General features: G+C 41.7%; 1 protein-coding gene across 7 annotated transcripts in view; it reads right to left on the bottom strand.

The window, feature by feature from the left end:
* The window catches only part of WAPL (WAPL cohesin release factor), a 56,126-nt gene that overhangs the window by 20,989 nt on the left and 13,784 nt on the right, over positions 1–21,353 (bottom strand). For 5 of the 7 annotated variants that reach the window (XR_014948490.1, XM_015866005.3, XM_085553892.1 and 2 more), the window contains exons 3-6: positions 17,397–18,446; positions 13,674–13,792; positions 2,795–2,890; positions 56–208 (exon numbers count right to left, since the gene is read on the bottom strand). Coding sequence is in view for 6 of the 7 variants with exons in the window: in XM_015866005.3 (XP_015721491.2) it covers positions 56–208; positions 2,795–2,890; positions 13,674–13,792; positions 17,397–18,446 (1,418 nt within the window). In the remaining variant the exon portion in view is untranslated. Of the gene's footprint in view, positions 1–55; positions 209–2,794; positions 2,891–13,673; positions 13,793–17,396; positions 18,447–19,218; positions 19,486–21,353 lie in introns of all 7 variants that reach the window. The other 2 variants (XM_085553894.1, XM_085553893.1) reach the window with 2 other exon arrangements.

Here is a 21,353-nt window from a genome sequence, read left to right as displayed (position 1 = left end):
AGGACTTAGAATTAGCAACAATTCTTTATTTTAAAAATGTGTCAAAAATACTTACTTCTTTGTCTTCTTTCCTACATTTCAATGCAGTTACTATCTCTTGATAGGGCTGAGTAGGTATTGTCACAGTTTTAATCACTTTGGGAGGTGGTGCAGGAGCCTTAAAAACTCCATCATCTTTATGAATTGCCTCCTTTGAAGATAGCCTTACCTATTAATAAGAAAGTGCTAAAATGGGCAGATGTTTTGAGCATGTAAACATACACTGAATACATCAGGAAACAGTACAGGTGTGCAATTGTCAAACTCACATTTTGGGACAATTTAGCCCTTCCCTCAAGCTACTGAGATGTACCTAAACTGTGTGATAATGTACCTACTTTTAAAAATAAATCAAAACAGAAACTGCATGCATTTTAAAGTATTAAAAACAGTTTTAATTAGTCAGGAACACTCCAGTGAATTCCAAAACTGAAAAAAATCCCTTAAGCTTTAGGGTAAGTAAAACATTCAAGGGCTTAAAAGCAAGTATTTGTTGATATTTACATGTATTTTACCCCCCTTTCACTGGAGCTTCCAGGACTGACAGTACAGCCGGTAGCTATACTGAACCATCATGAAGCAATGATACGGTCACAGCACTGAGCAATCACTGCTTCAGAACAGCTGGAACTGAAAAACTTTGTGCCCACTGCTCTCACTCCTACCTACTGGAGTCCACCGCTCTACTGTGCTCAGGGAGTGCAACCAGAAACTGAGTTCACCAACCTAACACACTCCAGAATGACTCCAGGTAGGAGACTACCAATACAAATTTCTTAGTATGATTAAAACATGCTATTAATGAAGCATGAAAGCCTGAAACCAATAGGGTATGCTCTAATAAGGTTTCCTCCACACGCTGGCCACGTGCATACTTGTGTTGCTGATATTTTCCAGGAACAACATGCTACAGCACGAACCAATCTGGAATAAGCAAAAGGTGGTAAAGAACTTGATGCAGACAGGGCATGTATTAGCTGTTACATGCTGCAGAGGATATGAGGAAAGAAAGCTTTCTTCTTGTGCATCAACAGTCAAAATTAAAACACAAGACGAAACACAGTATTCCTTACACACTGCCTCTACCAGTGTGCAGAACTTCAGTGTTTGCTTGCTTAGGCTCCAGTGGTAGAAGGATAATATGCCATCCTGGAAAGCATTTATTGGAAGACTGTGATCTTAATTGGCTTTGGAAAGCAGGAGATCTGCCGAAGCAAAACAGACTCATCCAGGTCTTGGTTGACAGCTTCCCCTTCAAAAGGGATTCCGAGAGAGTTATAGAAGCCATAAGAAAGTACTTGACATAAGCAGTTTGCATGTTATCTGCTGTAAGTTTAAAACAAATATGTCTGTATCTGCAGGATCACCTGTTCAGGAATGTGGAATAAGGCTTATTTCTTACTACTCTTGTATCTTGATCAAACACAGGAATCAAGGTTAAAAAAACATGACTTGAAGTAACTTCAGGTATACTTTATAACATCAGAAGCGCCTACAGCTTCTGCTAGCAAGTTGTGTCAGTCAAACCTCTGCCATGTTGAATTAATACATGAATGGCTCCAAAGTAGAAGCTTGACAGAAGACAAAATGGCCTGTTTGGATGTTTGATCCCAACACTCTCCTAACCTGAAGAGTCTCTGCTCCAAGACCACTTGAGGAGACTCAGAGAAAATCTGTCTTGCAGCTGGCTATCAGAGTCTTTCATGCAAAAGAGTATTGACAGAAAGATTAAGCAAGCAATAAAAGCTTCAGTTCAAACCTACACACTTGAAATCGAGAAAAGGGTTTAAGAACTTTTAATCATTTGTTTAAAGGAAAAACTCAGGGTGAAAAATGTGCTCTCTTGAAAGCTAGTGCAAACAGTTATTTCAGTCCAAGTCATCTGCGCTCTCAGGCAGCATGGTTAACAGCAAAGGAAGGCCATCGTGAATGAGGTGATGACAAACAAAAGAGGCGTAAATCAAAGAGCTGTCATCAGAATAGAAGCCACGCACAGGGGTGGAATAAAAGAAACACAAACACTGTGTTTGTGTAGCAGTGCTAGAATAACCTCACTTCCATTTTCTGTTCTCAGATATGAAATCAGTTCCTCACCAAATGAAATAAAGTTTATTGACGATGTACAATGCCCTTCCGGCATAATCCATAACTACTTGTGCACGCATATAAGCACAGATGCTGGTTTCTCAGAGTCTAAATGCATTCAAAGATGACTACCTTAAAGCTCTGATCAAACACTTTTTGAACAGATCTCTTTAAGTATTGTTTCCACCTTTTAATAACTTCTTGCATACACCCTCCTATAATATTGGTCCTTCCAGGCACAGAAAGAAAATTGTTTCTTCCACCTTGCCCATAGATTCCCATCACCGATTTGCAATACTTTGTTCTTATGGAGGAAAAGTAATGCAAATATCTTTAAGAAGTTTTCCTTTTCTACCTACAAATTGCTGTTTTTTTATGGGTATTAGCAGCTTAATTCTCAGGGTTCACAGAAGATAAAATGAAGTCCACTGTTAGAAAGCTTAACTTCTGCACACCAGGGAACACAACTATCTGCAAACAGAAACGATATGGAAGATCTCACTCCAGGTTATTTCCACTGACAAACTCTTTCCTGCCAAATCAGTGGCTCATCTCACAAAGCAGACTTCATTCTGAATGCCTGTGACATAACCAAATAGCACTAACTTTTGTCAGGTTCAAAAGACAGCACTGAAACTCAGCAGATACACACTAAGAACAGTCTACTTACCGGGACACTGGGAGTTTTCAAGACCGGTGGTGCTGGCAGAACCTCTGATTCCGGCTGGTTCCAGTGTCTAGCATTATATACAGCTTTTGTGGGAGACTGCAAAATAAAAATCAAGTTGTTGATTTTTGTTTCTTTTTAAAATGCAAATTCACCAATTGCTACTTTATATTTCCAAAACAGCTGTGCCAAGAAGAGCCAACAAAGCTGCAAGTAAAATGAACTCCTCTCTTTCCCTTCTGGCTTCCCAGCAGCATAAGTTATCATTTAAATTCTCCACACTGTACATAACACAAGGCTTTGAAGTATCTTACAGGTCTAAAGATAACTGGCAAAAGACACTACACCCAAGTAGATCAACAATTTTTCCCTTTTCTTTTAATCCATCCTTATAAGATTTATTAGGACACAAAAGATCTGCAGCGTTCCTACAGAGAAAAACAGCTACAGGCAAAAAGCTGTTAGCCAAGAACACGACTGTAGGAAACACCAACAGTTCGGAATCAAAATAGGAATTTGATACGGATCCTGATGCTTGGAGAAATAGAAAATACTCAAATGAAATCCACATTAATACATTAAGCTTATTTTTCCTGCCCAAAGATGTGCCAAGGCAACTCAAAGCTGAATCAGAAAACATATTCCATGATTCTAGGGGGAAATGCAATCCAGTTCTCTGAAGGAAGCTAAATGAACTGTATTCCGGCATGAGAGCCTGCCAGTCTAGTTGCATAAAAACATTTCAGACTAACACGTCAGTTCAATTTTCGCTGTTTCTCAGCATGCCATACACTGCATATGTTCTTTAATAGCTTAACACCTCACCTGCACCTATACAACATTTTAAGCATGGAAAATTCATTTAAAATTGTGGGTATTAAAAAATCTTTTCTGCCAAAATACAACACATCAGCTACTTAAAACAAGTTATAGCTCAAAGAGCCCAAGAGAAGCTATGTGTAGCAAACCAGCAGAACCATCTGCATGGATTTCACAATCCTATGAAACATCGTAAGGCTTTGGAAGGCAAACTTGACAGCAGCGTAGAAACTCCTGAGGTACAAACTCCATTGTGCTACACCCTTCTGTTCTTTACAAAGTGCAAAGTGTGCTCTGATGTAGTTGTAAGAAACTTACCTTAGTTCAATTTTGATTTATTTCTCATGTTTTTACAGCCGTGCTCCTCTAACAAACAGCTGCAAGCATACAATGGTTTCATCCCTATTCCCAAAGCAGCTCTTCTAAACAAGTCTCAGAGCAGCCATATGAAGCCACGAGGAGTGTACACAGAAATAACTAAAGGTTTTCCTACAGTTTCCATTCAGGGCTTTCTCAAGAGGGTGAAGCACCAACTCACACAGTTTCCTAACAAACACACCAGGCTCAGAAAGTTCAACTGAGAAACTTAAGAGTTCACACGGAATGCAGTTACAACAGCAGACCTGCCTAAAACTAGGAAACCATGCTGTATAGATCCTTATTCAAACACAGTTAACTGCTGACAAAATGGTAAGGAGTTAACTCCTTCTCCCACATATTTCTGAGAAGCAAGTTCTTACCCCGAAATTCAGTAAGGATTTGTGATGAACAAATGAAACTGAGTAGGAAAGATGCTTCCTTAAATCAAGAAAGGTACGATGATAACCAACCGCTGAGTATTTCCTCCACAGTCACTTTATTTATTTGCTATTCACAGCTGTTCCACACATTACCTCAGTGCATACTATTCTGAGAAGAGGTTACAGTGTGCAGCACCCTGATGTAAAGAGCAGCTTGAAGAAATAACATGAAAGTACAAAGAGTATTTAGCATTGGCCTCAGCTTCCTATGACTGTTCATGAGATAACAATGCACAATTCTCATTAACTTTAAGGTAAGCTTAACTACTACAATTCAGACAGCTGTGTACTGCGTTACAGGTGCTAAGGTCCTAATAACATAGGTTATTCTTTATCAGTACCCTCAGATCTCTGATAAAACTTCAGATACTCATGCTTAAAGGATACAAACACAGTAACGTTCCTGAATTTCCTGTCTGGCAGCTACGTGCAGCATGGCAGCTTGTCAGATCTCTGTCACAGCAGGGCCAGGCCTGGTGCCCGTCAGGGAGATGCCATGGGGAGAAGCAGCCAGAGCACAGCAGCACCCCAGGGCTGTGCCCACCTGGCAGGCTGATACAGATAAAATGGCAGCACTGACCAAGCTGGGCTCCACTGCCATGTGTGCATCCTGCCATCCTCCTGCAAGGGGAGAGCACCCATCCTACTTTTCCTGCATGCAGCAGACACAGGGGAAAGAGTTCAAGGGACAAAGAGACAGCTCCTCAACATGTCAGGTTCCAGGGCTCCCCAAGTTAGAGCTGCTGACTTATTTAGTCATCAAAAAATGAGCTTTCCTCCCATGATTTTCCTTAAATCCTTTCTAAACCCAAAACTGGGGCATTCTAAAGTATGCAGTGACATGGCACTTCACAGCTTGCTCTGGTACTAACAGAGCAATGCAGAAGAAAGCTGCGTTTCCAGAGAAATCAAGCAGTGCCAGCAAAAAGTTCTTAAGTTATCTTTGAACAGAACACCAGCTGAAAGTGGTAACAAGCTAATGGTTCCAATTGCTATAGAACATCAGCTCTGGCCCGTAACTGTAGTCCTATTCCCTTCTCCTAGATCCAAGCCCTACCTGTTCTTTATTGGTACAGAAGGGGTGCACAGGGGTGTCAGCGCCATACAACCCTCTCCAAACAACATAAACCATGGGTCAGGATTAACCTCTCCTCCCTGAAAGCCTCAAAGCAAGAGCTGGCACACCACGAGTACTGATACAGCACTGCCTGCCTTTCACAGATGTAAGAATAGCAGAAAGTATGAGCCAGGAACATGAGTCACGCTGAAAATGCTAGCAAAACAAGACAGACAGCAGCTATTGGCAGGCAGAACGCTTTCCTAGGTAGAAGTCAAAGGGAATAAAGAACAACAACAACAACAAAAAACACCCACATTTTTAACAGATATCCTGAAAAATGCATTATTTATATTTGAAGGGCATTCATTAAGATGGTGCAGCAGATACCTGTCAAAACTACAGATAAATTGAAAAAACCTCTGAATACATTGAACTATTTTATTATTTATCACTAAGGGTTTATAATCCTTGAGAGCACTTCTCTGTCTGTCTTTGAGAAGGCAAAAAACGTAACAAATACATTATGCAACAAAGCTATTCATAACTGACTGTATCTTCCGAAAGGGAAAGGAATGAATGTCTGTTTGGAGCGAAGAAACAGAACCTATGCTTTGAAACGAGAAGATGGGATATCAGTTCAGCACAGGTTCATAAAGCAAATATCTGTGGACTTCTGATGGGACAGCAGTTTCAAGCAGTTAAAAATCAGAAGTAGATCAGAACCTAAGTTGTATCATTCAGTGTTCAAATGTGAGCTGCATCCCCTCAATCACAGCAGCAGATGAATGCCAACAGATCACCTCTGGGTGCTGCAACACTCCATCATGAGCTGCTAGACCACTCAGGGCAACAAGCAAAGTTAGGTTTGTTTTAACCCTATCTACAGAAATACTTATGCAGCTGGAATCTGGATCTTGAGCTTTTATTGCATCCTTCCAGGATGGGAATTATGCTCTTCTGTTTGCAAGCATAGAACAGCTGCTGGGTTTCACCATATGAATGGGAAATCTGAGTTACTTCTAATAGCTCTGTAGACACATCTTAGTAAAATCCAGGTCAGAACCCCATCATTTTCAATAACGCTTTCAAAGCTGACACTTATCTTTGCATTTCTTCATATAAGGATTATTTTGAGTCAGGCATTAAAAACATCTTCAACATCTAGACAGTGCTCTTTTACAGTACCCCAAAGCACTGATGCCACAAATACTGCTGCAGCCAATTGTTTTACTCCTGTTAAACAGAAAGGAGTTCCAATAACATTCTTATAAAAGACATTTCACTGCAGTGCAAAAGATCTTTAATATTTTCTCAGAGAACATTCCTACATCGAAACAGTTATTTGCTAACTGATTTTTGTTACATACTAATAGTACTGGGGAAGGTGATCCAAATATTGCACCTGAGGGAAGCAAACCCTCCTGACATGGATGCCATTAGTTGGAAAGTTCCTATAGACTTGCTGGCTATACAGCCAGGTGTTAGAACCACCGAATGCAGCTCACTACAGAAATGGACTACATGATCCTGTAGAAATAGCCCTTAGAAATAAAATGACAAAGAACAAGTACTTAGACTGGGCATACAGTTGGTGGTTCTGAAGAGGCTGAAAGAAAAGGAAGTCGAATGGTGGGGTGAAAATACCCCAAGGAGCAAGACCAAGAGCCAGACAACAGTCTACTTTAGGCTGTGTTTTCTCCCCTTTCTCCATCTTCCCTATAAGCATCTTCCTTGTCACTGTTCTCCCTACATACAGGCAGGACATGAAAAGCCACTGTGCATGCACATGGCTTAGCAGCTATAAGCTGGCTGCTGTCAGACTAGGCTGAAGACTTCCAGCAGCAGAAACCAAAGTCACTGAAGCTTTCTTTGCTCCAGACTTCTGAAGAACTGCAAAAGGAAAGTCATCCTGCAAGCTCCAAAGGAGACCTATTGGGCATGACAAGATGGACGACAGCCAAATAGAACATGAAAATTTAACCTGAAGAAATGGGATCGTTTGGTCAACTTGAGATTAATTCTTTAACACAAATAATGGTGCTCTGTATGCTACTTACACTGAGTGTAATCAGAGCTGGTCAGCTCTGAAGCAGAAGCCATATGGCTACTGTCAGTGGTGTGGCCTGAAGCGTACACTAATTCTAATTAAAAGGGAGAGGGCACAACAGTTTAGACACATCATCACAATACTTGGAAACATATCACCTCAAATCAAGACAGCAGAACAACTATCAGCCAGACAGAATTCCTGCCCACATCATCGCTATACGCACACACTCCAGACCCTCAACACCAACTCTTTCACCCTCAGTATCTGCTCATGTCGCACCTCATGTAAGTATGGTCACCAGCAGAGCTGAGTGAACAGGCCATGCTCATACAGCACATGCGAGCTGTGAAAACAGTTTTGTGTACTCAACTGCATACAAGTTAAGCTTCCGCAGGCAATTTAAACTGTTGTATTTTGCTCTCTTTCAGTATTTAGGCATTTCAGAATTCTCTGCAGCACCAAAGCCTTGTGCAACACAGCATTTATCCTACAGTTATCCTGTGTTGCCTAATTACTGGAACACTGAGTTAATTACAGGGAACTACACAACTGATGGATGGGGGTGGGGAATACCGTAAAAGAGGCAAGAGAATCTCATTTCAAAACACCTCAGTGGATCTTTGGCTCTTGACTAAGAAGAGTTAATAACAATAGGAGCCGGAAGGATAAAACACAAGGCCTTCCTCTGTGATACTGAATGATTTCCACTCAACTTGATATCCCTGAGCATGTAAAGCGCACACCAGGTGCATTTCCACACTCAGAAATCGTTTCTTCCTCTTCCCTATACAAGGACCTAATCATCCTCACACTGCACTCTGCAACCCTGCCTCCTGCACAACCAAAGTTACATCTCAACCAGTAACCCTGTTTGCAGCACTGCATGGGAGAAGGGACGTGCTTATGTCAGCGTCACCACTGCAGAGGCAAACTGCACACAGAGGGCAGCCCAGGAAGCAGGGCAGCATCTCAGCCAGCATCTGCAAGGGCACACCCATCTCTGCCAGGGCTTAAGATGAAGGAGTGGGAAGAAAACAATCTTGAGCAGAGTCTAATGACTATCTGCGAGATGACAGACCGACTCCTACATCTGCTTTTGCTGATAGCTCCAAGGTGTTATGCCCCAGCTCAATACAGCTGAATTACAGGGCTGCTTCACTCTTCAAATTAGGTGACTAATCTGAACACCTAAGAGCCTCCATTCGAATCCTGTTTACCAGCTACAAAAAAAAAAAAAGAGTAAAGTAACCGTATCAGCATGAGACTAGTTTGAAAAAATCATGAACAAATCATTAATGAGCAGGTTTTAAATCTACTATTTTTCTAGATCCATTTTTATTCCAGCAATCCAAAAGTTGCTCAAGGCACACAAATTGCTTCTCATTGGCTTAGAGCAGCTTGCCAGTCATTCATCACTGCCACTAATAGTTACTGGATAAAAAACACAGGAACCAAACGCGCTCGAGCTCAGGGCTGGGCAGAGCATGTGCCAGAAGCAGCAGCCAGCAGATGGAAGGAATGCACTGCAGAAGCAGCAGCTCGCTGTCACAGGCTGTCAGGGCCGCCTGCTGCTGTGTGTCCAAGTGCTGATGGGGCAGACGGCCACCCCACGCCGTGCTGACAGCAGCCGGGTGTTTTACAGTGTATTTGGATCATCAGCTCAAGTCCTCAGAGTCAGAACTGCAGATGTCAGCTCATCATCTGTCCCATCAACAAAAGGTATTCTGAAATCCCAATTTATGATGCAAAAAGGCCCTAAGAGTTCATTACATTCAGTGCGAGCTGGTTGAAATCACCAAAGGTGGTCCTTTGAGCACCGTACCTTTCTCCCAGTGGTTGTGCAAATGAATGCAAGCAGTTCTCTCTAAGAAGAGCCACATGGTGAGGCTTATGGAAAGGGTGTGGCAGAAAGAGCACGACTTTGAAAGACTACTTGCTGAAATAAAGCCATGGAAAAATAATTAACCAAGACTAACCGAGATTGTGCACTTAACCTTCACACACACTAAAACCAAATCCAAAAAAATATCTTTCAAATCCCCGGTTTGATTAGCGCAAATGCAGATTCACTTGCTAGGAAGCAAACCAATATTCCTTGCAGTGTATCTCCAATACGTACCCACAGCAAACTGCAACATGAGCCGAGTGGAAAACTACAGCTGAGCGCAGAGCCCGGCCCATCCCCTCCCGCACGTCAGCACCGCGCTCACAGCCGGACTGCGCTGCCAAAGCAGAGCCACGCATGGATTCTTACTGCTTCAATTTCAAAACACTTCATCTCGGGCTGCAAGTAAAGCCAGACACAGCACTTCTTTCTAACTGGTATTTCCAGCTTCCAGTCAGCATGCAGCGCCAGTGGAAAAGGCTCAGATCAGCCCATGAAATCTGTTAGGTGATGCCCCTCAACTTGCATTACCACAACTCCTACTAAGAACAAGAGGATCACAAGTCACCTTTATTTGCAAGGATTGGCGCTTCCTCAGGGTGCCTGAACTCTCAAAGAGGGATATGGTAACTCCATAAAAACAACCCACTTGTGGGCAAAGAAAGCCCTCGGAGGACAGGCAAGATGCAGTTAAATAATAAGCAAAGTGTTATTTGCAGATCACATTGAAGTTATGCAAGAGGAAAAAGCGATGAAGTGCTGAATTGGCAGAAGTTTGATAACCAGTCTCACTGGAAATTTGTGCTCTTCATACAGCAGAGATTTACTGGTCCTTCCTACCAACCTACCCCAAAAGCACTCTGAAAATGCACATTTCTGCACCCAGCTGGACACAAAACCTATCTGCTGCTCATAAAAACTACATAAAACTGGAAAAAACAATGTATGACTGAAGCGAATCTTTGTCTTGGCCTCTCAGTTCAGAAGCAGTCTTTGGGCTAAGCCACATCTGCATTTGGCAATGATTTCATTCATGTATTCAACACTACAGTCATGTCTAACTCTATTAATGTCACTTGATCAAAGCAATGTGTGTAATCCTCCTAACACCGGCTGTGTTTAGTGAGCATTTCTCAGTTGCAATGTTGACTTAACCAGGTTAAAGATGACTTAATTCCTCTTCTTTGGTTCCCCTAACTGAGCAGATACAATTGTTTGGTCTCCTGGTGAAGCAGACCAGGATTTGTGTTAAATGTTTCCTTTCCGTGAGTTATTTTTAAATGCAGTTCAGTTTCTTGCCTTATGACAAAGAGCAAAGGGTCAGGAGCGAGCAGGTGGGGGATAAGGAGAGCACAGTCAGCTTCACCAACTACTTGTCAGCCTTTTTCCTCCTTTTCATTCTAAACCACTCATTGAATTTGTCTTTTTCTTCTTCCCCATTTTGTCTGAGATGCACAAGATGAACTCTAATGCATTCTGTGCTGGTGGAAGAACTTCCACCAAGGACACACGGTAAAAAGCACAATGCTGTAATACCAAGGGGAAAAAAAACCATTCAGTCCCTATCTTCAAGTCTTCAGTCTTGAGTAGATCTGAACCGCAGCAACCTTGTGTATGCTTAATTATCAGCTTCATCCCTAGAAGAGGAAAGGCAGGACATACAGGCAGGCATATCACAGCCATGTTGAGTTCCCAAAAGATCCTAATTGGAGAATGAGTTACTGAACAAGCTGAACTAAAACTGTAAACAGCTGCAAAGAAACTTTTGCAGATATTACTCATGTAAGGCTCCCACCCATAATTTGCAAGTCAAGTAATGCCAGTATTTATGTACTCTAAGTGCATAATTATGTTGCTACAGAACATAATATTCCTCGTCACTCAGGCTTGGGATAAAGAGAATTAAACCACTTAAAAACAGAAGTCAGGTTAGGACTTCACATGCCTAACATAATGTACAAACTATCTCAAAGCCAATGCTCATTTTTGTATGTATGAATGGTCAATTATTTTAGCGAGTTCCTTATGTTAAAAGCAGTTTTCAGAAACCTGCTCTTTGCTCTTAATGTTAGAAGCAAGTCATTAATATCTGTTAGCTCAAACTTTCAATAACTGGACTTCAACACTGGAATAGAACGGCTGAATTTCCAAAAACATGAAGGTTAACAGCAGCCCTGCTGGTCACAAACTGGAAGAACTCTTCAGCTCTCTGGATCTACTGAAGCTGAACAATAACACCTGCTGTTTCCCAAGTAATAGAGCCGTTTGCCTTTCAACTCAAGTCTGCCACAGAGGGTCATACCTCATACATCACTGCCTAGCAGGAAAGAATTAAGAGTTAATCTGCTCATTCCTGCAAGGAAAAAAGCAAGAAAGGAAGAACGAAAGAAATGATGTGAGGATGCAATAACTTCACTGTACTGCATTTTCAGTCAGGATGAGGCTGTTAAGGTCAGGTTAGAACTTTGAGTTCATTTTTTTCATTCCCAGAAAGAAAATTCCATTAAAAAGGAATAGAGATTAAGAGTTTATATGTATAATTTAGGGCAATAATTATAGCACCTCTCATTACCATCAGAAGCTTCACAAGCTTTTTTTATTTTATTATTATTAACTCCATGTAACAGCCATATGATTAGAGAACATTACACTTGAAAATCCAAATTGCAATTACAGCAGTTTCTGCTTCTATGCCTATTATACCACTGCAGGTCAAAAAGGTTGCTTCATTCTCACATCTCCCACTTGCATTAAGTTTATTCCCAACTGAGAACTTCGTAGTTGAATCTATTTATCTCCATACAGCACAACATGGCTGGTATTCTTCCCCACCCCACATTAACTCCAGTGTATGTATTCAACAGCTCTCCTACAAACCCCCACAGATTTCAAGTATAAAAAACAATTGTTACCAAATACGTGAAGCATATTAATATTAAAACTAACCAACAAAATCCATATTTACCAGAACACCCACAGATGTTTTACGCTGATGAAAAATACAGCAAAACAGGTTTGGCTGCATTAACATTTTCTGTAGTGACGTTTCAGTCTGCTGTAACACGTCCACTGAGAGAAAGCTGATTTGTGTGAGAATCATTGTCACATCAGCACAAACTGAGGAACTCTACAATTCAAGCAATACTAATTCAGTTCTGAAAAACAAAACACCAACCCCTCCTGACTTAACCAAAGTAACACTTGAAGCTACTTTGCAATACCAGTAATATCGATATCTGCACTGAAACAAGAGATTAATCAGCTTTACGATAAGTTGTAGGGTGTTACCAAACCACTGTTGTTCTTTTCAAACTGATTCCAAGGGAAAATCATTTCTTTAAAATGACTTTGAATTGTTGGACTACTCAGTACGTTCCTCTGCATATCCAAGTATTCATACTTTAACATTTAACAGTGAATCAGTATCGCCAGGACTTGGAAAACTTAAGGAATCAGAAGGAAACCTTAAATACAAGAGCACTTCCATCTCCAGACTCCTCTCTCCCGGTGTATTGGTTCTGGATTGCAATGATAGTGAGATGACTACTCTCTATTCCAGACATGGGAACACGTTATGCAGAAACATACTAAAAGGCACTAAAATGGGTGTCCTGGACAATCGGGTCATAATTACACCGATCCCACCACTGTAATTTTTCACCTAACAGCTCAATCAATTTTTGGCTGTATGCATGTTTTTAAAGCTTCAAAATACAGAGGGACCTATAGAAACAGGCAGCATGACAAAAGAACTAACATCAGTTAAATAAGCACGTTTTGTTCACAACAGGAAACTATGAACAACTGACAACAAATGCTACATAGTTGGGGTACATGGGGACATAGAACCTGTCTTTTTTCTTTATTTCATTTCGCATGTTTAAACAGCACTTGTTCTTAGAGAGATTACACCAATGGTAAATTCTAAGCTTTTGGGTTCAGCCCCATAACGTGATAGAGATTCCTTAAGAGACAAGAAAAAAACATGCATGTGATCAAATGGTGCGTTGCCTTATCCATCACCTAGGGGGAACCCATCAAGGCTGTGAGTTAGCAGTGCACAGGCTGCATCTGAGAAGTGAAATACTTGCTAACAAGGATGTTCTCACTTCAAGGTTTTACTTTTCTAGGCCTAAAATGCAATGTTAAAAGACAACATCACCTCAAGAACAGGTATAAACTAGTACAAAAGCCCTGTTTAATGTACAAGAAGAAACACTAACAATGAAGAGTTAATGAAAATAAGGACTTATGGTACGATTACTCACCCGCTTTGGCCCACTGAAAATCTTCCTGGTGTTTTCCTTGGATTTATCACCTTGTTTATTTGTGGATTTTTTATTGCCTTCAGGCACACCAGATGCATCCTCCGAAAACTCCAGAAGATCTGTGAAAGGAAATTACAGAACAGCCTTTACTGAGAGCCTATGAACTGCTACTGTTGAACTACTGAATTGCATTTCTTGCATCTAACATTTCAACATGCACAGCTTCCGAAGTAAGAAACCAATCCAACCATCTTTATCATGAAATCAGTTTTCAAGCCAGACATAGCTCTGCATGCAGCTCAGGTTCACCAACTGGAATGCTGCAGTACTCCAGCGATGCATTACAAGACACAGCACCGTAGCACTTCCTACCTTATCCTGCGGCCCTCAGGTTATGACTTCCCCATACAGGCCGGGTCACCCACCACACATGGGTATTTGCAGCTTACAGCCAAAGCTCATCAGTAGGTAAACTAAATCAGAGCTGAGGACCTTCAAAAACTTATGAGATTTAAAAGACTTCATACTGCAAGAGCAGGAAAGACAAATTGATCTTAGTTGGCTTGTCACAAAAGCAACCTGTTTGTATTTGCATCTTCTGCAAACAGCATTACAAACCAGCAGCCATCATCCAAGGAAGGAGGAGGCTCAGAGTGACCCTGCAAACTGTGCCAACATGCTCTGTACCTGTGGCCTCAGTATTTGTATCACCCAGTTCTGGACTGCAAACCTGTAATTCACTATCTAATTAAATCCTTGCCCTACTTTCTTCTTTAAACTCCTGCTGTATTTGAAACATTATCCCTCGGTGACCAGCTAAGGTTCTTTTACTTGGCATAAACCCGAAGCTACCATAAAATTTCAAAAGAGCAATAAAGAGAGCCACTGAGCAGCACTGTTTCATCTGATGAACAGTTTAGAAAACTGATCTATTCTGAAGCAGCTGCTGCTTTTTGAGCTTTGCGCTGCAAAACCAGAAGCAGGCTGTATCAGTTACTCTAATCCTCTGCACACCGAGGGAACAAGACCAGCCAAAGTCCTAGGAAAAGAAGTACCTGAAAGCAAACCAAGCAACGGAGTGTCAAACTGCAGTTACTCAACATTTAGCTAGTGCAGTGTACAGAACTATTCTGCAAACAAGTCCCCAAAACATTCTGCATCAGTCAACTTGAACAGCCCCAGCAACACCCACAGCAGGGAAGGCAGAGGCCCCAGCCCACTCAGCCCAGCTGTTTTCCGTTCAGTTGGGGTCAGCACAGCTTGACCTGTGACTTTCTACAAGGTGTTCGGATAAATTTAGTCTAAGGAGGAAATAATTACAGAGCAGCTCTAACCGCCTTTAACTGAAATAATGCAAAACTACCCTGAAGTCTACTCAGAACTCAGTTCAGTATTTTACTGGAACTTACCAGTTAGGAATCAAATCCATCTGCTCAGACACGCATCCTTAACATTCTGAAACGCTTCAGAGAAGAAAGGCCCTGACTGCAATCCCCACAGAAGGCCCAACAAGCCACCAGGAACACGGCCTTCTATTTCAGATTAAAAGCTAAGCAGTAACTCACTTGGCCACAGTGACGGCAAACAGGGAAGTGATTAGAAATGCAGGATGTGTTTACATCCACTTCATCAACCTCAGTTGTGCTTTGCTGCAAGACCTGGAGCTGCTGTTGTGATCAATAACGATTAATAGCGCTCTAGAGCGATTAAGCCACGATTTTTAAATCATTTAAGCTTTTGTTGAAATTCCGCTCCTGTGTGACGTTAATTCAATCAAATTAAATACATTTGTATTCAATTTTTCAACTGGTTTTAACTTCTACTTATTATAAAGTCACACTGCATTTTTGGATGCTGCTCAAATACCAAATGCTTCTACGGTCAATTTCATAAAGTGATCTGGATTGCTTTTACTGGAGCAATGTTCTTAGTGGCCTTCTAGATATCCTAAAAGCACTGCATACACATCCTACCAGCTTTTGAAACCTAAACCAAAGAGCAAGGAGAAAGGGTCCTTTGTGGAAAACAAACTGCTGGCTCAGTTATTCCAGTAGCATACCACCATCCCAAAGAAGCAGGTGTGCCATACAAAGCTGCAGCTTCGAACAGATATTTTTGGTTAAGACTTCCTTGTCTTCACCGTTACTTCAGATTTCCCTTGGATACAACTGCCAACTGATTGATACAGTCAAGCAATTAAGTCGCTTTGATATTAAGAGCTTCTCTTTACTGGAATCATCCTGCATTCCAGCTACTGGAATGACACGAGCACTGCTCCTGATCTAGCAAGGTCCAATTCACATATTTAGCCCCTGGCATTCCAAATGCCTGCAGCTGGGAGGCCTTCACATCCCAGGGCTGCTTCTGTGGCTAGAATGAGACAGTCCGAGACTAACAAACTTGATTGACTTTTTCTGCATCTTCCCTTGCAGTAACAACACTGTCCGTTAGGTCGTTAGAGCTTCCAATAACTTGATTTGCAGAAACGGCCATGTTTGTATTACTACAGTTACTTTCCCCCAGCCATGAACTTCCAGCAAACAAACCTACATCCACCTGTGCCAAGGCAGCCTCTTCAAAACATGTCTGAAATAACTTGCAACAGCCCAGAACGTAACATTCCCCTTTGTGACTGCAGTGCTGTATGCAAACAACTGGAGACACACTGAGGCTCCAAAGCACAGCAGCTGAAAGGATTGTTTGAAGGATCAGCATCTCAGCTGCCTTAACAGTATGAGAGACTTTTTTCCCTTGGGATAAATGGCCAAACAAAGACTTGTCAGAGAGAAGAACTCACATAGGGCGTTTCATAAGTGACCCTGTAAGTGAAACCCATTTTTTAAGGAGGTTGGAATGCAAGTGTCTCACCATAATTAGAGAAACACTCTTAGTCTTGAAAACATTTCCTGTATTGTATCAAGTTGTTCCTCCTGTCGTTCACAAAAATCATCAGCACGAATACTTACCTTTGCTTCAAATGTCCTACAGACAATCCTGTTCTCAGGAAACACTGTAATTTTAACAGAGAAAATAACACCTTTTCCTAACAACTTACATTTCTCAATTATTTCAGTAGAAACTAATTGTACAGTAAAACAGCACTTTCTTTAGCATTTCTAAGGCTAGACTTGAATACTCTCCTCAAGACAAAGTCTTACCCTTCAAGGAATGGATAAAAACTTTGTGACAGCTTCATGCTCCCAAGTGAAGGACCACTAAGCTCCTAGAGAAGGAACAGGATTCTGCAATATTAATCCAATATGCAGTTCTTCAACATGCAGAGGTACGCATGAAGCCACCATGCTGACATGCTCTCAAAAGGCCCCACAGCCTTTCTCTCCTGAGTAAAGTTCCAGCTACATACAAATACATTCAAAAAGCACAATTTTCTGCTCTCTGCTCAGCAGTTTTTGCATTTGCTTCTGGAGAAAGATGCCTTCCAGACATGAGAACTGCATGCACTGTGTAAGGAAAGAGGTAAGAACCTTCTTTAAAGAAAGAAAATCCTTTGACCTCTGTCATTGCACTAAGGGACATAAGGGATATGACAAGACAAATGCAAAACAGCAAGCAAGACCACAGCAAAAAATAAGCAGATGTCACTTCTGTATTTCTGAGCCGAGGGCAGCATCTCACAAACTCTTCAGCACGTTACAAAAAGAACAAAATAAAGGTCAGCTGAATTTAAGTAATTTATGTGTATTCTACAAGAGCTCTGCTTACCTGTGTTAGTATTGACCTGATTATCCTGGGAACAGTTCTCACTGTTGTCAGTGGTTGGCTGTTGTGAGGGTGACGGTGCAGCTCTAGTTCTTTTTTTGTTCGCTTTCCTTTCCGCTATCTGCCACTCTTCATCTTCATCCTCACTTTCACTCAAGTCATCAAACCCAAAGTACTTAATTTTGTAATTGGAACTCCCAGAACTTCTAGAGGCACCTTCGTCTCCCTCTCCCTCATCTTGATCGTCAAACCCAAAAAACTCTAATTTGACATCCTTTTTGGACTTAGTATTGCTTGGTCGAAACCTGGTTGTGGTTTTTGTAGTAGCAATGTCTGCTTTTTTCCTTAAACGTCCAGCTTCTCCCAAGTCAGTAGGGGTTGCTGTGGTAAATTCGTCAATCCGTTCCATGGTATCCTGTATGGTAACGTTACAAACTGACAAGCAAGATGGATGTAGAACAGTGTAGTCTCTAGTCCGTCCAACCGTCCCTCTATGACTGGTCCCACTACTTAAAGAAGCTTTTTTAGCTGGGTTCAGACCATCGTTATTTGACTCATTGTTTGCTTTGGATAAAGACTGGCTAGTACCATCCATTAGCTTGTCAAAGTTTGTTGCCCCCTGTTGTTTTGCTTTGTTGGATCTGCAGTATGTCCTACAGTTGCTTGGCCTAGGAATAGTTTGCACAAGTTCTTCACAAATGGCTTCCTTTGGATTTTCTGCATCTTCTTTATCACCCTCCTCATCCTTGCTCTTCATCTCTGAGTGATGCTCACTGTCAAGATCTAATACGTACTCTCCAGTTCTGGAGTCTTCAGGTTCATCGTCCCATTCATACAAGTGAGTTCTTAAAGGCCCCTTCGTCTGAGATGCTTCCGATACAGAGTCTGTTGGTTTCCCAGCATGGGAGTCCCAAGAATCAGGCAAGTCCTTGGCTTCAATTTTGTATCCAGAAGAGTCCGTAGTTTCAGGATTTGTTTTGTTACTGTCTTCAGCAGTCTCAAAGATGAAATGACTGTTCTTCCCATCATCTGCATTCAAATTCTGCATCTTATCTGCACACATAAAAAAAGAAGACAAAATTATTGCTAAAAAGCACTATTAAAAGAACAATCACGCTTGCAGACAAACTTGGAAAAGGGTTTTGATCCTCCCAACCTATACTGTTTGGCTTCCTAAGCTTTCCAGTTTACAGCTGCTGTTATAATAAGGCATCTTCACCACTTCCAAAAACACACCCCAGTTTGAAATAAAGTTCACTTTAAAAACAGATACATCATGAAGAAAAACAAGCCCTGAACGCACACAGGATCCATCACTGCTAAGCATGTGACACATAAGAATCAGAGGACTGGCAAAGTTTGCACATGCTCAATTTTAATGCCACGAGACACATTATGGTTGCCCACTGTGTTCAGTAAAGGGGCTGCAGGAGCAGGTTACAGCCACTCATTTGTACGTTCTGATCTAAGAACTAAGCAGCAGCGAGGTATTGTAACAGTAGAAACAGAAATCAGCATTGGCTACACATACCAATTAAGTTAATTTCCTGAAAACTGTAGTATAACTCCCTGCCTGCCATACTAACCATACAGCTACTGAAACCGGTAATCCAGTAAGACCTGCACTAAAAATGCTACAGATCCTTACACCTTGTACCTTAACAGTCTTGATCAACATACCCTGAACAGCACAGCACACATCTCAGCAACTGTTATCTCATTTTGCTGCATCCAACTGAAATATTCACATCTTCCGAAGAAAAAGAGATCAACTGACTCTCATCACAAACTGTTAAGTGAATTACTTCTCAAGAGCAGTTTTTACCATGTACTTCTATAGATCCAAGGAACAGCTGTTTCAAGTTCATCACACTGGAACAGGTTGCCCAAGGAGGCTGTGGATGCCCCATCCCTGCAGGCATTCAAGGCCAGGCTGGATGTGGCTCTGGGCAGCCTGGTCTGGTGGTTGGTGACCCTGCACACAGCAGGGGGGTTGGAACCAGATGGTCATTGTGGTCCTTTTCAACTCAGTCCATACTGAGATTCTATGTTCTTACAGTTGTCTGACCCACAGCTACACCTGTATTTTACACTGTCAAGAAGAAAATCAGTCATGAGCAGTTTTTGTCAAATCTGGCCAACACTCACACTACGGTAACGACAGGAAAGACAAAACTTCTAGTAAAGAAACCATTGCTTTTGGTCTCCCATGACAAACTGTACCATAGACACAGAAGGAGCTCTGACAAGGATGAGTAGAACAAAATGCTAGAAGAGAAACAGGCACAGAACGACACAGTAATGGAGGACACTCCACTCATAGCAAGCAAACTCCTAAGCTTTCGCTCTGTTATGTAGCAAATGCTTCCCAAACTCACCATTAATATGAAGACTTCAGCAGCCTTCAGCACAAGTCCTGACCTCTCTAAACTTCATCAGACACCATTTACCCAAGCGGTATAAATTCCACTGCACTGACCAGAAAGTTCCAACATTCTTAATGAGGAAAGGAAGCATCAGCAACTTTTCTAGGATTTTTTTCTTCATTTAAAATTAAAATTGCATCATCTAGATGCCCATCCATGCTCATACTGATACTAAAAGAACTTGAAAACACAAGGAGAGGAATTCTACTATAAGAAATGTCTATCCAGTTGAGTTTTACAGGAAACAGATCTAACCACAGGAGCAGCTCCTCAGGGATAAAGGACGAGCAGCATCTCAGACTGCATCCAAGTTTCCTGGGAGTTTACCTCAGGTCTGACATTGAAGCTTCAACAGCCAGCTAGCAATAAAAAACCCTCTTCACAGCGTACATAAAATGGAATACTAAATTCTCTAAAGAACATCAATCCTAATCAGCTCAGCAATGGAATCTTGTTCAATCTCGGTCTTCCACTATCAGTACCTATTACAGGAAATCTTGATACTCCCATTTCAGTTTGTCGCTAGTGATAACCTGACATGCCCAACCAATACTACGGCACCTGACAGCATACGATATGTTCTTTCTGCCATGTTACATTTTACTGCACAACTGAAGGCTACGTTAGTATACAGGCATGAAAACCAGCAAATTCAACCTCCAGAATTTGATTTTCAGTCTCTCATTAAGTTACATTCCATTTGCAGTCTTAACGCTCCTATTCCACAGTTTTAAAACTGAAAATACATACAATTAACATATGCCAGTGTTTGCTTACTCAGTGTTTTGCTGAATTTCTACAAACAAGTTTCAGTACACCTATCTGGTAGGGCAGTGATTTTTCTATCCCGTGTCGTATCAGGATCAAATCAAATCAATTCTTCCCAAGGAATGGAATACACATGAGCACACACACATCACACCACAGCTGTCCCCATTTAAAAACAGATTCTGAATTATTTGACAGTTGGGTTGTGCTGATAGAACTGGGACGGCTTCCATCATTATCGTCACAGCTACTGTCTACATCATCATAAAGCACAAAATAAGACCCCAGAACTGCAGGGGTTGGAAGGGACCTCTGCAAATCGAGTCCAACACCCCCTGCTAAAGCAGGTTCCCCACAGCAGGCCACACAGGCCAGCATCCAGATGGATCTTGAACGTCTCCAGAGGAGACTCCACTTCCTCTCTGGGCAGCCTGTCCCAGTGCTCCATCACTTGTACAGTGAAGTTCTTCCCCGTGTTTGCATGGAGTTTCTTGTGTTCCAGTTTCTGCCCAACTGCCTCTTGTCCTGATGCTGCACAGCACTGAAAAGAGCCTGCCTACCTACGTGATTCCCACACTTCAGATACTCATAACCAGGGATGAGATCCCCCCTCAGCCTTCTCTGCCAGACTGAAGATCCCAGGTCTCTCTGCCCTTCCTCATTCAGGAGGATGTACATTATCATGCCTGGAAAACAGACTGAAGAGGCCAAACAAATATCTGTATCTCACCTACTGAAGTTCCAATACTTTAATTAATAAATAAAG

The sequence above is a fragment of the Coturnix japonica genome, chromosome 8 (assembly GCF_054131305.1).
Source record: "Coturnix japonica strain WE chromosome 8, WE-NBRP24, whole genome shotgun sequence".
In the NCBI taxonomy this organism is placed as follows: Eukaryota; Metazoa; Chordata; class Aves; order Galliformes; family Phasianidae; genus Coturnix; species Coturnix japonica.
Note: the sequence above shows the minus strand (reverse complement) of the source record. Positions and strands in the feature narration are given on the sequence as shown.